Genomic DNA, 18,504 nt, shown 5'->3' with positions numbered 1-18,504 from the left:
CACCATATTTCATTCAATTTATTATACAGCAAGACATGCGTAAAATTCATTCACAGCATTCAAATAAAGCAGGTTACTTTCAAGTGAATGGCTTTGCTGTAAAAGTTTCATTGATTCAGATTTTCATTTTCAGAGACAAAGTTTATTATAATGCACAATATTTGTGAGGGATGCTATCTGTATATTATTTCTGGATGTCAAGTTCCCTTAATAGACATTTTCATTCAACTACTGATTACCAGGTTCTGTGCATTGATGATAATTTCAACTGTAGTATCTTTGAATTAAAAATATTAAAATTATTTGGTTGCCATTTTATACAAAACAGATAAAATAACATGGAGAACTGTGAAAACTGATATAAATTAATTCATGTGAAATTTAAACCAAAATAATTTATTAAATATGAATAGAGAGAACTTGTACAAATTGGGAGTTCAGGTTTCCAATCTTCATCTTCAATAGAAATAAACGCGTACCAGATATTCTTTAAAGTGCATTGGTCAGTTTGATTGCAAAGCCTGTTGCATGTCTATTTATGCCTACTCTCAAAAGTTTTACCAGGAGTAAAAGGAGTTACCTGTTTGTTACATGGTCGATCAGGTGCTGTTTGAACACAAGGCTCCACTTCTTGATGATATTCAGCAAGGCAGACTTGAATGGCCTGGCATCAATTCGCATCCAGCTGTCAAATATGTTGATGGGCTCCAGATGGTTCACCTCATCGTAGATCTTTTCATAGGAGTCCACCTGCTCCTTATACTGCTGGAGGGTCGGGGGGCTTTCTGGGACACCATCTTCTGCATGAGCCTCGATTTCTTCAGCAGTGAGAACGTGCCCATACAGAAGGAACTGACGCATAAACTCCTTTCGGTCGTCAACCCACAGATAAGCGTACTGGTCAAAGGAGTTTTGGTAATCGCAGCATTTCGCCATCACGTGTTGAATGCTGTCCATCAGATGTTGACGCATGTCCGCCAGGTCAGCCATGTCTTCCATATCAGCCTGAGAGCAAAGACTTCAGAATCAGCAAACAAATAAGACACTTGAGCTAGATTTTCAGTTCTGGTCATTTTGGGGCGGTAATGGCAGTGGGGCGGTAAAGTTTGCGCCGGGAAATGGTTTGCGTTCTCAGGCACAAAATTCACCAGCTGGACCCTGAGCGGAGCAATAAGTGAGACGTTCCAAAACTCTTTTAGGGCGCTAGGCCAGCTGACCAACTGAAAATCCTAAGGAGGCAGCCTCGGAGCACCCCAAGAGAGCTTGAAGAAAAATTAAATTGGCACAAAACAAGCAAAAAAAAATCCCAATACCTTGAGCACCCCACATTAGGATAAATCACAAAAATAAAAATAAACAAGACAATCACACTTACCTCATTCACCGCCACTGATACAGCTTTGACCGCCTGGAAAACCAGGCGGTCCCACTCGGGCGCGTTACGGAGCACTGAAGGCTCAGCGTCAATTCAAAATCGAAGTGCAGTCGAAACTGGTGGCGTTGCACACCGGCTCGACGCTCCCAGGCAGTGCTGCTCAGTGCCCCCGCAAAACCAGCAACTCATTTCCTGGCAGGTCGCTGCAAGCTGGCCGCCCGCCCGGAAAGCATTCCCACCATCATTGCCGTCCCTCCAGGGCACTAACAGGGGTGGCAGAAGACCGAAAATCCAGCCCAAGGAACTACCAACACAAAATACTTATTAAAAATTGCAGCAGTTAAACAAGGCAGCTGTGAAAACCACCAACCCAAAGTTAGTCTATCACAGAGATCTTGTCACAACTGCTTCTAACTACGCTAATCACAGAAGGAGGGGGTAAGTGCTAATCTTCATCTCCAGCATCTAATCAAGGTTGGTTTAAGTTACTTTACTTCCCATTTTTGACACGGTCACTACTATACTGCATTCTCATAAAGGAACATATTAAATATTACAGAAAATCGCTAGCTGACTAAAATACACAACAAAATCACACCTTCTTAAATTATTTTATGTTCCCCTCTTCTAGTTTTATTTTTTGATTGGAGAGGGACAAGAGGAAAATTATATTTTCCATCGCTTGAATCTGTTACTTTCAGACACCGCAAAGCACTTAAAGACACCAAGGGGGCAACTTCAGCCTAACCCGCCTGTCAGGAGGCTGACAAGACCGGGTGCAATGTAGGTTTTACACCCCGTCCAATGCAGAGTAAGATTGGGCAGGGTGTAAATCTGGCATTACATCCGATCCCTTTGGGTTTTCCCAACTGGCGAGTTAGATTAACATTGGTCCCTAACAGCCTAAGATTGGGCTCATAGTCGGTGGAGAAGCTTACCTGATAGTGAGGGAAGGTGCTGTGTTCTGCCAACCTGGGCACCAAGGACGAGATCTTGAAAACATCGTTAATCAGTCCATCTACCAGGTTATAGAAGCCGTCACTTGTGCCTATCTCAAGAGATGGGTGGAAGACCAAGTCTGGGGAGACTAAGTCTAACTGGGCTTCAAACAGTGGTGCAAATCCAGCTTTAGGCTCTATACAAAACAGAAGGATAATAATAGAGGGAGGCTGACATGAGAATGGGGATTCACCACTAAATACATGCAGCTTAAGATGTCAGTTCACAAGGAATCCGAGCAGATCTTTCAAACATCCCATTTTTCAATGCTCAAGAGCAACTTCATTCCTTCGTATCATCTAAAGGTCATCCCACATGTTCTTTTGTCCCAATTACACACCAGAATAAGCAACTCACGAGTACTGATGTCCGCCCACAAACCAGGGCAAGCTTGAGAATCATGAGTGCAAGGAGCCATTAACAAAACATCCAATCACAAAATGTCTAATTGTCTAACAGAAGCATGACCTTCCTCATTCTTTGGCACTTCAATCATTCCGTGGAGGAAAAAGGTTACCTAGCAACACTGTACATTTAAAACATTCAGTCCACGTGTGCTAGTTGAACTGCTCTGACTCTTCTCTGTAAAAGGCCTTGTTCTAAACATAGAAACATAGAAAATAGGTGCAGAAGTAGGCCATTCGGCCCTTCTAGCCTGCACCGCCATTCAATGAGTTCATGGCTGAACATGCAACTTCAGTACCCCATTCCTGCTTTCTCGCCATACCCCTTGAGCCCCCTAGTAGTAAGGACTTCATCTAACTCCTTTTTGAATATATTTAGTGAATTGGCCTCAACAACTTTCTGTGATAGAGAATTCCACAGGTTCACCACTCTCTGGGTGAAGTTTCTCCTCATCTCGGTCCTAAATGGCTTACCCCTTATCCTTAGACTGTGACCCCTGGTTCTGGACTTCCCCAACATTGGGAACATTCTTCCTGCATCTAACCTGTCTGAACCCATCAGAATTTTAAACGTTTCTATGAGGTCCCCTCTCATCCTTCTGAACTCTAGTGAATACAATCCCAGTTGATCCAGTCTTTCTTGATAGGTCAGTCCCGCTATCCCGGGAATCAGTCTGGTGAACCTTCGCTGCACTCCCTCAATAGCAAGAATGTCCTTCCTCAAGTTAGGAGACCAAAACTGTACACAATACTCCAGGTGTGGCCTCACCAAGGCCCTGTATAACTGTAGCAACACCTCCCTGCCCCTGTACTCAAATACCCTCGCTATGAAGGCCAACATGCCATTTGCTTTCTTAACCACCTGCTGTACCTGCATGCCAACCTTCAATGACTGATGTACCATGACACCCAGGTCTCGTTGCACCTCCCCTTTTCCTAATCTGTCACCATTCAGATAATAGTCTGTCTCTCTGTTTTTACCACCAAAGTGGATAACCTCACATTTATCCACATTATACTTCATCTGCCATGCATTTGCCCACTCACCTAACCTATCCAAGTCACTCTGCAGCCTCATAGCATCCTCCTCGCAGCTCACACTGCCACCCAACTTAGTGTCATCCGCAAATTTGGAGATACTACATTTAATCCCCTCGTCTAAATCATTAATGTACAGTGTAAACAGCTGGGGCCCCAGCACAGAACCTTGCGGTACCCCACTAGTCACTGCCTGCCATTCTGAAAAGTACCCATTTACTCCTACTCTTTGCTTCCTGTCTGACAACCAGTTCTCAATCCATGTCAGCACACTACCCCCAATCCCATGTGCTTTAACTTTGCACATTAATCTCTTGTGTGGGACCTTGTCGAAAGCCTTCTGAAAGTCCAAATATACCACATCAACTGGTTCTCCCTAAAGTATGCCCTCCGTTCTTTGACCAGTGAAGACAAGAGTAAAATCCCAAGTAACAGCCAGGATATTGAAATATCTATAGTAAACGAGCTCCAAGTTGGAAAGGGAAATACGAGAGAGGCTGAACGCTGGGGTTTGAACTTCCTTTATAGAGTAGAAAGGACATACCCACAGTAGGTAATCTAATACTTTTCCACGCATAAGCAGGAGTATACAAGTGCTACAAAAGCTTTTGGAGGACCTACATTTTCCGGCACATTGGACAATTCAATATCTTCAGCTGTTATGTGAAGACAATATTTCTTAAATGCATATAAACTGCTGTGGAAAATTATCTTTTAGATGCCCTTGAAGAGAACGCCCCACATGTTGGCAACTGCACAAGTAAAATGGGTTATTCCTGGGACAATTCTGTAAAGAGATAGGTGTTACTACCCAATTAGTCAAATTTTAGTTTGGTAATGTGTTTAACTGAAAAGTTGCTTCCAAAAAAAAGCTACCTAGGACTGGTGAAAGGTTTCTGTCCAAAGAAAGGCGAGGTGAGTTGTGTGCAAAACAATATCTCAATACCTTGAGCACTCCGCAGTAGGATAAATCGCAAAAATAAAAATAAACAAAACACCGGAGATAAATCTCCTGCTCTTCTTCGAAATAGTGCCATGGGATCTTTTACGTCCACCTGAAAGAACAGATGGCGCCTCGGTTTAACATCTAATCTGAAAAACGGCACCTCCGACAGTGCAGCTCTCCCTCAGTACTGCACTGGATTTATCTGGAGTCAGCCTAGATTTATCTGCTTAAGTCTTTTGAGTGGGACTTGAACCCGCAAACTTCTGACGCAGAGGTGAGAATGCTACCTACTGAGCCATGGCTGATACTTTTAGGGACCCTGCTGGATCTCAAAGTTACCATGATCGCTTGATAAAGGTTCTCTCAAATAATCCTTGTGCAGCCTGCACTAGAAGTAGTAACTGGACGCTTCTCCAAATCCAACTGGCACAAAAACTACAACATCAATAATAGCCTGAATGTGTCTGCAACTGAACACCCCAACTAAGAAATAGTGTATATCTTGCATATTCATTAAAAATAACATAAATCAATCAACAGCGTATCAAAGCCCAGACAATGTTGCCTGAGGCAACTCCTACAAGGAGAGTGGTGAAGTATGTTTGTAGATCAGGAAAATAATCCCTGGCTAAGTGAGTCACCTGGAATCTGTTAAGGCATAACCACGGCTTCACTAGGTACCAACAGTATGAGGACTAACCCTCTGTATCTGCGATACACATGAACAACAGCTGGTTGGGTGAGGTACCTGAGGGAATGTCGGCTCCTGTGGAAACATCTCCCAGCAAGAAATAGTGGGCCAGAACTTGTTGCCAAAATGAATGTGCTTGCCGTTATTAATGTGTAGAAAACCCAGCAATTTGTGGCGAGGAAGTGATACTTCATAAGTTCCGAATCGCCACAAGTTGATGGACGATTTGCTCCGCTCCTCCTTTAAGCCTCATGAAACTGTCACCTCACCATCAACCTCTCCTTAACTTTCAAGAAATTGCTGCATTTACTCTGTTGAAATGAATTAAACTCACCGCAGAAAGTTAGGGTTAGTACTTAACGATGTAAGGACCCTTTAATTGTGAGATTTATGTTCCTGCAATGCCATTGAATGTCTTCAGCCCAGAAAGGGAACAACTGAAAGTGTAGTTTCATTCCTACAGGTAGTTAATTGTTCTTGGAGGTTTTCACAATTTAAAATTATATATTTCATTATTTTTTCTTGCTTTTCCTTTGTTTACTTTTTCTCTCTCTCTAATTCAATCTTTCTTTCCTTCTCTTTATCTCTCTTACGGTACCTAATTTGACTCTAATTCACTCTGCTTCCTTCTCCTTCGTTCCTGTTTCTTTTTCTATCCTTAAATCCCATTGGATCGGGAGATAGACTGTTGGTCCCACCGTTCACCGAGGCCCCAGATGTCCCACTGACCTCACTGCTCCGTTATCAGCTCGCACCTCCAACATTTTGCGGCGCAAACATTTTTCGAGTTGAAGGGTGAAGGAAAAAAAACCTAATAAACAGCGCACGCCACGAGATGCTCTGCTCCAGAAATTGTGGACCAATATCGTTGGAAGAGTAGGAAAAGAAAACAGAAGTAGAAAAAAAAGAGACTAACAAAGACAAAACTTTCAAAACGAAACAAATTGACCATTCTGTGTATGTGGTCACTACACATTAGTGAATAGGAAAGGTTTTGTTACTGAAGTAGATTATTCTTACCGGTGTTGTCTACCAGGTAATTGAGAGAAGATTCAATAGCATTGAAGAAACCATCAATGACCATTTCATCAATATAGTCAACATATGCCTTCCAGACATTCGAAGTTTCATCTGCTTGGAACAGACTCAGATTTTCCTGGTGAATTATAAAAATGTTATAATATTCATCACAAATAATAAGGCAAACTTTATTACTTCTTGCATTTATTAGGAGTAACTCTGTTAGCACAATTTGAAATATCCTAAAATCCATCTTTCAAAAAAAAGAAATAACAAAATGTATTGATCCTGGCAATAATATACAGTTTAATCCATTCTGGAATCCAATGCCATTGCTGGAGATAATATAGTTACACTAAATCTATACTTTCATTGTACAGAACAACCAGCTCAAAAGAAAATGTCAACTGGTATTCCTGCAGATTTCTCAGCATTTCAGCTATCTGAATCTGCAGTATTTCCCTCTCCTCTGGCTCAAAATTTCCCTTTGTGAAATCTCAGCTTAGTCCAAGCCCTAACACTAATCTTGCCAACAGATCTTTGGGGTGTTTCTGCCTCCTTTAAACAATGATCGTCCTGTCCTGCAGAAGCACCCCCTCCTTCTTCCTCACTCCCAGTGGCTGGTATCTCACTGGGAGCTCGCTCTGCACACTTAAATAGCCCTGACCCAGGTACTGGATCAGGGATACAGGAGGGTCGGGCCAGTCAGAAGTCCCAACCCTCATCCTCCAGCAGTGGACCATCCTGGAGGAAAATCTCGAGAATTTTCAGTGTGTTGCATCATTTTTAATGCTCATTTAAACTTTATAATCTCTGAAGGCCCAAACACAACGAAAGCCAGGAGAGCATGCGCTTCAGTTATCACTAGATTATCAGTTGTTAATGGGCATAAAATGAGCATGATCAATCAAAAAAATGGGCAGATATCCATCGTGCCAGATGGTGAGAATATGGATCTCACCATCACATGGAGTAGTTGAAGCGAATAGCGTAGAATCGTAAAAAGAACATAAGAATTAGGAGCAGGAGTAGGCCATTTGGCCCCTCAAGCCTGCTCCTCCATTCAATGAGATCATGGCTGATCTACCTCAACTCCACTATCCCCATATCCCTCGATTCCCTTAATATCTAAAAATCTATCTATCCCTGTCTTAAATATACTCAACGATTGAGCCTTCACTGCCCTCTGGGGTGGAGAATTCCAGAGATTCACCATCCTCTGATTGAAGAGGTTTCTCCTCATCTCAGTCCTAAATGACCGACCCCTTATTCTGAGACTGTGACCTCTGGTTCTAGACTCTCCAGCCAGAGGAAACATTCTCCCTACATCTACCCTGTCAAGCCCTGTAAGAATTTTGTATGTTTCAATAAGATCACCTCTCATTCTTCTAAACTCTCGAGAATATAGGCCTAGTCCACTCAATCTCTCCTCATAGGACAATCCCCCCCATCCCAGGAATCAGTCTGGTGAACCTTTGTTGCACTCCCTCAATGGCAAGTATATCCTTCCTTAGGTAAGGAGACCAAAACTGTACACAATACTCCAGGTGCGGTCTCACCAGGGCCCCATATAATTGCAGGAAGACATTTTTACTCTTATACTCAAATATTCTTGTAATAAAGGCCAATGTGCCATTGGCTTTCTTCATTGCTTGCTGTACCTGCATGTTAACTTTCAGTGATTTGAGTACAAGGACACCCAGGTCCCTCTGAATACCAACACTTCCTAATCTCTCACCATTTAAAAAATACTCTGCTTTTTTATTTTTACTAACAAAGTGGATAACTTCACATTTCTCCACATTGTATTCCATTTGCCATGTTCTTGCCCACTCACTTGAAATGTGATGGCAGGTTGTGCCGGTAGACCAAAGCTTCCAAAGGCAAGTTTAACAACGGATTGAGAAGGTTTGGGAGGGAAAACACAGCAGGGCACACAAGCCTGTCCGTCATTCTATTGAGAGACAGAGAGGACCTGAGGGAAGGAAGGGGTCAGTAGCCAAGTGTGTGTGCTAGACCCATGCAGCAGAGCCTGGTCGCCAATCGTCTTGGATCCCCTTGCCATTGGACCAAGACCTTGCTCTGTCAAGTCTGTGTGGAAGCTGGTGTGCAACTGTTACCCAACATTAAAATAATTCACATACAGGCCTCTTCCACCCTCTAAAATGAAGTTCGGGACCTAGCATCAGTCATCTTAGAACTCATTTTAGTGTGGAAGCAAGTCATCCTCGACACTGGGAGACTGCCTAAGAAGAAGAAGGAGTCCGTCTATATCCCGTCCAAGGCTCTTTGCATCCTCCTCACAACTTACATTCCCACCTAGCTTTGTATCATCAGAAAACTTGGATATATTACATTTGGGGACATCTATTACATTTGCATGTAAGGGGATCTTAGTTAAGTAGATGAGGAAGAAACGAATGGAAGGATATGTTGATAGGGTAAGATAAAGTGAGATGGGAGGAGGCTCTGTGGAGCATAAATACCGGCATTGAGCTGTTGGGCCAAATGGCCTGTTTGGTGCTGTAACATTCTACGTAAGATTCCCTCCTAGTTAACACCTGTTCCAATTATTTGGCCAGGTTTTGTGTGGCACCAGTAATGACCATCAGTTTTCAGTTAACTATGAAAATTAGACCCAGCGATAAAATTGAGATTTCCACACAATTTCAGTGTTTACATCGTTATGGGGGTCAGTCATCTACTCATCCAGATAAAATGGGCACTCGTAGCAGTTTACAGAAATGCATTTAAAAAGCCTTTCACAGTGAGGTTCAGAGCAGCCTTGTGAGGCTCGTTCTAAAGGTTTTTCTTGTAGTTTCCTGTTTCCACTCAGTTGGTCAGAAGGCTCTGTTTGAGTATCTTTGGGCTTGAGTGGCTCCAAAATGTCGAGCCTGAAGATCGAAGGATCGGTAATCCAGGGCACTTTTGATGACCAGTCAGCCAGCCGGCCTCATTAATGGGATTACGTGCCAAATTTGTCATTAGAAGCTTGGATTCTTCGCACTCACTCCTGGGATGTGGACGTCACCGGTGAGGCTGTGCACACCTGAGGGCAGTGGCTGGCCTTGGCTGTTACCAATCTGTACTTAAGTTCTCTGGATAGTAAGTGGGATGTGCCTTTGGAGAGAGCACACGTCTGCCAACCTACATGAGGTATGCTGGTCGCTGTAGTTCTCTGGTACCGTCTTTCCTCTTGTTATCTCCTCCACCATTTCTCTGGGCTCTCCTCTCTTCTCATCTCCCGACTCATTTCTAGCCGCTTACTAGATAGAAAATTTTGTCAAGATCCTCACTCCCTTTAAGATGATCCTCAAGCGAATTTGGGGGTAATTTTAAATCATAGATATGAGCAGAAAGAGGAGTGGTTCTTCACTCAGCATCAGCCAGCCAGTAGCTGAGCAAAGACTTCATCAGACCAATTGCGATGAGGAGTAAAGTAGAAACAGAATGGAAAACTGGAAGGACCCAAAATTGATAACTTAAAAACTGGTCTCTCTCTGTCTCTGGACCGGACAGTGTGTGTGAACCGGGGATTGAGAATGGGACCGGAGAGCCTTCGAGCGGGGTTGGAGGTAAGTTGCTGCTATGTGTTTTTCAATTCTTTCAGTGTGTCCGGGCATCTGCTGCGCTGATTTCCTTAACTCTAGAGAAGGTTTTTCTGGAGAGGCCACATACGCTGGCTTAAGCAGAACAGGAGCTCTCAGTTGGCCAAACTTCCCAAAATGGCCAGAATTGGTGTAGGTGGCTGGTTACGCCCCCTTTGGTTGGGAAAAAAACTGACCTAAAAAATCGTAACTAACTGAGTTATACTGGCGCAAATTGATTGGGGAAACTGTGGATTTTCAACTTAGGTCAAAAAGAGCAGCCTGCTCAAAAAAAACGGCGCAAATCACTGAGGAAAATTGAGCCCATAGTTTTATTGTTTGAAGATATTACCTAAGCAAATTTTTCTTTTATTCTGTATCTAAATTATTGAGACTGTACAGTGGGAGAGTCTAACCCCAAACAGTTTACCTATCATCTTGTCGGAGGTTACTTGGCATTATATGTTTATGTATTTTATAGAGAATGGTGTGAGGGAGTCAGTAAAATATAGACATAAAATAAGACTAAACAGTCCAGCATCTTGGCTGGAAAGTTCTGCCTTCCACTGAATGCTCCCTCAAAATTCAGTTCTCATCGTACCTTCACCAATGAGTGGATTTTTTCACCCGTTTGTTGAATAAAACTGTAGCGTTTCTCAAGCCTTTCACTCCTGTCGTCCAGATTGAGGAGAGCATCCTTTTTGCCTTCCTTCCTTTCAAAAACAGGAGATACCCAAGTCTTCATAATGTTCAGCATTGCATCCACATTGTCTTTTGCTTTCTGTATTCGGCACTCCAAGTCACGGACCATATCCCGGACTGCTTGGATATATTCCCAGATGCCTTACAAAAGATTAACAAGAATGTATTAAGCAGAGGGAGATTCTGACACATTATTATTTGTTAGGTTTGTTTGGTGATAAACCTCAATTTATCTAGATTTTCTTCTATTAGCTTGTTAATTACTATTTCACACCATTAGGATTTTTTGCCTGTTATAATTCATGGTTAATGTCTTAACATGCTACAGTCAAGCTCTGGTGAGTTTCTGATCAATTTCACTGAAGTGGTTGTTAATCTTACAGGAATGCCATCTCAGTACACTGTATAAACAACACAACCTTATTAGAGTTTTGAATAAATGGAAAGAAATATAAAGTGAACAACTTTTCAACAAAGCAGCAGAAACTTTGTGACTGGGGCCCCAATACTGTCAGAGGAAACTGTGCAAGAAAGACAAGAATTTCATGCTGCCATAAATAACTGCCCATAAAACCCGACACTGGAAACTCTCCGAAACACTTAGCATTCCGTAGGTTTCCCACTTAATCAGACTGTTTTTTCTGGAAGTTGTCCTTCCTGGGAGAAGTTAAAAACCTTTTTAAAAATTCTCAACCTTTCTCAACAGCAACAAATCATTTTCTTTTTTAAGGATACAGCATTTGAAATTTCAAACATACTGAAAAAGTCATGGCCCGGAATTTGCGGTCAGTAGCGAAGCAAAAGCGTTTGACACTGGTCCCGGAGTAAGCTTCCCACAAAGATCTCGCAATCCCTGTGTCGAGAACTTCGGATTTTCCAACCTTCAAATCAAATCAACGGAAGTTAATGGGGATTCTCTTGTGGGAACTGTAGTGACGTCACCGGGTTGTCTAAGCAGCCAATCAAAGGACAGAATTCTCACAGAGAGCGAACAAGGAAGTGAGTAAATTGTAACTTTAAAAAAATGTTAGAGAGCAAAACAAAGATTGGGCCACTCATTATGGGGAAAAGGCAAACCTGAAATAAAGATGGGCAAACTTAAAATATACATTTAGTTTTTTTTTTAAACGTTTCTTTCAAAATATAATTTTTATTAAAATAGAAAAATTTCACACTGCACAAATTTAAAATTAGTTTTCCAGGTCCTTAACCTTTGTTTAGTACTAATTATTGTTTAGTAATAATGCTGTTGAAACCCCAGTTACACCTAATCCCTTTGGGTCTAACGTTTAGAGGGGAATTTAACAGCGTACTAACTGCAGAAGAGCCGAAGTTTGCGTCAGTTTCCCTGATTTGGATGATTACACAGATTGCCGGCTCTGTGAGGGAGGGCACAGTGCAGCCAGTGTCGGACGCTGTCAATGACAGACCGCAATGTCAGGATGTCCGCATTGCGCATGAGCCAAATCCCGAAGTTGAGGTCAGTTTCAAAGGAGCAATGACGGCGCACGCTGCCAATTCACCGTCATCCCCACCACAAATTCCGGGCCAGTATTTCTGCTGCGCAACAGCGCGTTTGATTCTGTGGAGCTTGTGGTTCGTTCACAACAGTGGTCCTTTCATAACTTAAAATGTAGAGTGGGTCTCAAGGGCAAATTAATTTATTACCTTCATTCTTCCAGTTCAGTGACTCTACTGCCTCCTTTATTTTGGAGTCAATATGTTGTACCTGTCCCTCTATGAGAGGAAATTCCACTCTCAGGATGGACTTTAGGACCTTGTTGTACCAGTTAGCAGTCAGCTCCAAGGTAGCCACATATTGTCGATAGGACTCTTTCGAGACGTAGATGTCAGCTGCGGTGTCGGGAATCTTTTCTGTATGACGCGCCTCCAAGTATCTGACCTCTCGCAACACTGAGACCAGCTGTAAATTGCACAGAACAGGAGAGATGGAAGAGAAAGATAATGCACATGACTGGCAAATATTTAATTTTCTGCCTGGAGAATTCAATTTGATTTAGGAGCATGTTGATGAAGACCATATCGTTTTAAATCAATGCACAATAATACTACTTTTACATGAGTCTGGCACGGCTTCAAGTTCTAACCTTTGATGGAGATTAAACCTGCTCAGAATTCCCTGCAGATTGCTGCGGTTATATCATAAATTGTCAGTCCTTGTGTGCGACAGTTGTTACACATCACAGACACTGACAGACAGTTGTCCCACACTGACACTGACACAAGCTGTTGGCACAAAAACAGAAGACCCACACGGAACTCAAACAGTATCCCAGAGGGTGGTAGAGTGCAGCGCTATGCTACATCATAGCAGAACTTCGGTTTTCACCCATGAATTCAGTGGTGAGTTTTTCATTCATAGAAACATAGAAAATAGGAGCAGTAGTAGGTCATTTGGCCCTTCGAGCCTGCACCGCCATTCCACATGATCATGGCTGGTCCTCTATCTCAACACCATATTCCCACTTTTTCCCCATACCCCTCGATGTCTTTTGTGTCTAGAAATCTATCTCCCTCCCTCTTAAATATATTCAGTGACGTGGCCTCCAAAGCCTTCATGGTAGAGAACTCCACAGGTTCACCACCCTCTGAAGGAAAACATTTCTCCTTATCTCGGTCCTAAATTTCCTACCCGTATCCTGAGACTGTAACCCCTTGTTCTAGACTTCCCAGCCAGGGGAAACATCCTCCCTGCATCCAGTCTATCCAACCCAGTCAGAATTTTATACGTTTCAATGAGATCCCCTCTCATTCTTCTAAATTCCAGTGAATACAGGCTTAGTCGACCCAATTTCTCCTCAGCATTCTCAGCTGTCCCGCTGTTGGGAGGCAGTAAGTGATAAGTACAGTTCAGGCCTCTTTTGATGAGGAGCGAGGAGACATTTGAAATGCCAGTCACCCAGGATGCCAAGTACCCCTGCCCAGTGTTATCCGGGTAGTGAAGCTTTGCCTAAGTGAATCCTCCAGCACAGTGCCACAGCTAAGTGAAGTGAGTGCAATAATAAACTCGCAGGCAGAAGCAACATCTGTTGGCGTAGTCATCGGAATCACAAAGTAAAACCGAGCAGCACGACGAGCTTACTTCACGAGATGGCACAAGGCTCTCAGTCCCAGCAGTAGTGATACGCTCTTCCCTCCCATTAGTCCTGCAGTACGGAGGCAGGGTTGGTTAAAGGTGGACAGCATAGCGCTAGGAGGAGCAGTAGTAATACCCGCCCTCCTATATGGCTCAGAGACATGGACTATGTACAGCAGGGACCTCAAAGCACTGGAGAAGTACCACCAACGCTGCCTCCGCAAGATCCTGCAAATCCATTGGCAGGATAGGCGCATCACCATCAGTGTTCTCGCTCAGGCCAACATCCCCAGCATCGAAGCATTGACCAGCTCCGATCGATGGGCCACATCGTCCCCATGCCCGATACTAGACTCCCAAAACAAGCGCTCTACTCAGAGCTCGGACACGGCAAGTGAGTCCCAGGTGGGCAGAGGAAACGCTTCAAGGACACCCTCAAAGCCTCCTTGAAAAAGTGCAACATTCCCCATCGACACCTGGGAATCCGTGGCCCAAGACCGCCCAAAGTGGCGGAAAAGCATTTGGGAAGGTGCCGAACACCTCGAGTCTCTCCGCCGGGAGCAAGCGGAAGCCAAGCGCAAACAGCGGAAGGAGCGCACGGCAACCCAAGCACCCCACCCACCTGTCCCTCCAATCACCGTCTGCCCCACCTGTGACAGAGACTGTAGGTCTCACATTGGTCTCTTCGGTCACCTGAGAACTCATTAGTGTGGATGCAAGTCATCCTCGACTCCGAGGGACTGCCGAAGAAGAGAAGAAGAGGAGGAGGGGGAGCCTTGTGTAAGCTCACTGTGCTCCTACTGAGAAAGTTGGTTTTGCTGCTTGTCTGATGTGGTGGGGGGTTTTTAATTCCCACAATCCCACCAGCAGATTTTCCAAGTGTATTTTTTTTTCACCCAAGGGTGAGCAATTTTCATTAATATTGCTCGCATCTCCTCACTTACCTGGGACACTAGGCAGGAGGTATCAATTAGGCGGAGATCCACAGGTCAGATAATATTGTGAACCAGGCAGGATTAAGCCCGAAGGCCGGTTGGTGAATGCTCCTGCCTGCTTATCTTTGCACCTATACTGGTGCCTCAAACGCGTCTGCTTCCCCCCGAAGTCACGATATTGAGACCGGCTGAGACCTAATGCTGCCCCTACCCATATCTCCACCCGAGTCCTTATGCTGCTGCTACTGCAAGCTGGCCAAGATCGTGATGCTGGTGTCCCTTTCGATCTACAAATGCAGAGACAGATAGGAGAGAGAAGTCAAGAAAGGAAAGTGAAAGAGCCATGAGAAAGAGGGAGATATGTGAAGGTGGGCAGAGAGAGAAGTGAAGAGAGAGAGAGAGAGAGAGAGAGAGAGAGAGAATGAGGAGATAGACGGGGAGAGATGATGGAGAGAGATAGACATGTGTGAAGGACGTAAACGGCATGGCCCAAGATTTGCAACAAATGAAAAATAGACTGAGAGTTGGATGTAGCATTTGATCATGATTCTGCCACGCTCAACTGCAATTTAATAAGACACTGCCTATGCATTAGTTGTGACTCACAAATCCAGCCCACTGCTCCAACAGGTGAGCCAACCCCAGAGACACTCTCACTGATAACTGGAGAGTGAATATTGTGGGCAGACTTCTGGGGTAAGAGTAAAGAATACATCTTAATAAAAATAATTTCAAAGATGCAATCTAATCTTGAAATTCAGACAAAACGTTCTGTGCTTATTCAAAGCCCTCATCTGCAGTACACTTACAACCACCAACTATTCTATATTCGCCTCACTTTATTTTCTTCAAGATTCATACTCATCTTTGTGGTTTCTTCATGATATGCTGGCAGTGCTGCTCTTTAGACCTGTGTGACTCGCGTAGGAATGAGCAATGAGAGAACTGAGTCCATCCCACCGAGACTGCCTGTTTAGGTCAGGTTCAGATTTTTAAATCTCCACCTGTGCCACTGTACAGTTATTTGCTTTGAATCAGATCCCTTTGGAAATTTCACAAAACAAAACAAAAGAGAGTCGAGGCCAAACAGGCAAATTGTTTGACAAACCGTTTTGCTTTTTTGACTTTCATCCCCCAATAGCCCGAGAAATACCTGCCCAAAGTCACACTGGTCCATAACTGAAGCACAAGCTCCAAAGGTAACAGCTACATAACCATCTATTAGAGACACAGAGAAACAGCATCCTTCTCCTCCCCAATACATGGCTCTCTGGTTTTATGTCTTGATACATTTTTGTATTCATAAAAGGAGAGTCAGTGGTAGGAACTGAAATCCTTTCCATGTTAAGCACTGGGTACCAGCAGGAAATCCAGGTCTGGTGCAGCTCTGATCACATGGAGAGTAAAACTTCCTTTGTTCTCTCCCCACCCAACCCTGCCTGAAAAATGCTTTGACTCAGAACTCAGCAGGGTACATCCCACAGCACCACTATAACATTCCCATTTCCCAGATCAAAGTAAGACTGCTAATTAGTGCCAATTCATAGGCAGTGTTGTGCTGTGGGATAATACTCATTGTGAATTGGGTTGAAATTGCCAAAATTTGTTTCAAACAAGACTCTTGCATGTAACAGAGAGAAGAGACTTTTGTCTGTCAATCTGGCCTAGATTCAGACTCAGCTCCCAGAGTGAATCATAGAATCCATAGGGCCAAATTTCAGCCTGTGTTGCTCCTGTTTTTTTGGAGCAACTGGTTTAGAATGGAGTATCTTAGAAATTTGAATTATCGGCATTTAGTTTGCTCCAGTTCTAGTCAGTTAGAACAGTTTCACTTTGGAACAGGATTTTTTTTTCAAAAGGGGGCGTGTCTGGCCACTTACGCTTGTTTTCAAAGTTTAGGCAGTGAAAACTTACTCCAAACTAACTTAGAATGGAGTAAGTGAAGATTTTTGTATGTTCAAAAAAACCTTGTTTAGAAAATCAGGCGTAGGTTACAAATTAGGCGTAGGGAATTGGGGGGGTGGGGGGGGGTTTAAAGGGAAGTTTACAAACATTAAACACTACAGTTTTACAAATAAAGAGCCATCATCAATAATAAATGATAAATACATCAATAAATCAACAAATAAATCAATCAAAAAAAATTAATAAAAAATAATAAAAAATTTAAAAATCAATAAATAAAACATTTTCTACTTGCCGACTGCAGCACAGGGAGTCCTCCTTCAGCGTGCTGGGATGGCCCCCCCAGTGTGTCTCTGTCAGTGTCTCTATCTCTCTGTCTGTCTGTGTGTGTGTCTCTCACTCTCTGTCTGTCAGTTTCTGTGTTTCTGACAGCGAGGGGAGGGGAGAAGGGGGGGGAGAAGGGGGGGGAGAAGGGGGTGGGTGGGGAGAAGGGGGGGGGGAGAAGGGGGGTGGGGGGGGAGAAGGAGGGTGGGGGAGAGAAGGGGGGTGGGGGGTGGGGTGGGAGAGGAGGCGGGTGGGGTGGGGGGGGAAGGGGGGAGGAGAATGGGGGAGGAGAATGAGGGGGAGAAGGGGAGAAGGGGGGGGTAGAGGGAGAGAGGATGGAGGGAGGGAGGGAAGGAGAGAGGATGGAGGGAGGGAGGGAAGGAGAGAGGATGGAGGGAGGGAGGGAAGGAGAGAGGATGGAGGGAGGGAGGGAAGGAGAGAGGAGGGAGGGAGGGAAGGAGAGGGAGGGAGGGAAGGAGAGAGGAGGGAGGGATAGAGGAGGGAAGGAGGGAAAGAGAGAGGAGGGAGGGAGGGAAGGAGAGGGGGTGGGGGAAGGGAGAGAAGGAGGCTGAACGGCCGGGCCCAAGACGTCGGGCTGGATTTACAGGTAGGTGGCGTCGGGTCTCGGGGGAGGAGGTCGCGGAGGTCCGGGTGGGGGGGGGGGGGTGGAGTCGCGGAGGTCCGGGGGTGGGGGGGGGAGGGCGCGGAGGTCGGGTCACCGGGGGGGGGGCGGTGAGCGGGGGTCGGGTCCGGTCCGGTCGGGTGGGTGGAGCCTTGTGCACGCAGCCCCAGTGAGGCCATTCAGCCAGGGCTAGGGGCTGCGTGCTTCGGGCCCCTCCCAGTTTTGGGCGCCTGGAGCTACTGCACATGCGCGCCTACTGTAGCGCGCATGTGCAGAGGTCCCGGCACTGTTTTCAGCGCAGGGACCTGGCTCTGCCCCCCACCGCTCGTGCTGCGCCGCGCCCAGCTCCAGAGGGCCTGCAGGGAGCCGGAGAATAGGTAAGTTTTTTTTAGGCGCACTTTCTGGCGCGAAAAACGGGCGTCCAGGTCCGGGCTGCGCCGTTTTAGGCAAGACCCGAAACTTGGGCCCCATAGAAACTTACAGCACGGAAGGAGGCCATTTCAGCCCATTGTGTCCGCGCCGGCCGGCAAAAAGCTCTCCAGCCTAATCCCACCTTCCAACTCTTTGTCCGTAGCCCTGTAGCTTACAGCACTTCAAGTACATATCCAGGTACTTTTTAAATGTGGTGAGGGTTTCTGCCTCTACCACCCTTTCAGGCTGTGCGTTCCAGATCCCCACTACCCTCTGGGTGAAAAAATTTCCCCTTAAATCCCCTCTAAACCTCCTACCAATCACTTCAAATCTATACCCCTGGTTGCTGACCTCTCAGGTAAGGGAACTAGGTCCTTCCTATCCACCCTATCTAGGCCCCTCATAATTTTATACATCTCAATAAGGTCTCCCCTCAGCCTCCTCGGTT

General features: G+C 44.9%; 1 protein-coding gene across 1 annotated transcript in view; it reads right to left on the bottom strand.

The window, feature by feature from the left end:
* Positions 1 to 18,504, bottom strand: part of LOC139226208 (dynein axonemal heavy chain 9-like) — a 373,005-nt gene that overhangs the window by 287,525 nt on the left and 66,976 nt on the right. Inside the window, exons 13-17 of the mRNA XM_070856837.1 lie at positions 12,431 to 12,686; positions 10,662 to 10,903; positions 6,474 to 6,609; positions 2,314 to 2,510; positions 581 to 1,005 (exon numbers count right to left, since the gene is read on the bottom strand). Of these exons, the coding sequence (XP_070712938.1) occupies positions 581 to 1,005; positions 2,314 to 2,510; positions 6,474 to 6,609; positions 10,662 to 10,903; positions 12,431 to 12,686 (1,256 nt within the window). The remainder of the gene's footprint in view (positions 1 to 580; positions 1,006 to 2,313; positions 2,511 to 6,473; positions 6,610 to 10,661; positions 10,904 to 12,430; positions 12,687 to 18,504) is intronic.

Source organism: Pristiophorus japonicus, chromosome 16 (genome assembly GCF_044704955.1).
Source record: "Pristiophorus japonicus isolate sPriJap1 chromosome 16, sPriJap1.hap1, whole genome shotgun sequence".
NCBI lineage: Eukaryota > Metazoa > Chordata > Chondrichthyes > Pristiophoridae > Pristiophorus > Pristiophorus japonicus.
The sequence above is the reverse complement of the archived record's forward strand: the minus strand, read 5'-3'. Positions and strand labels throughout refer to the sequence as shown.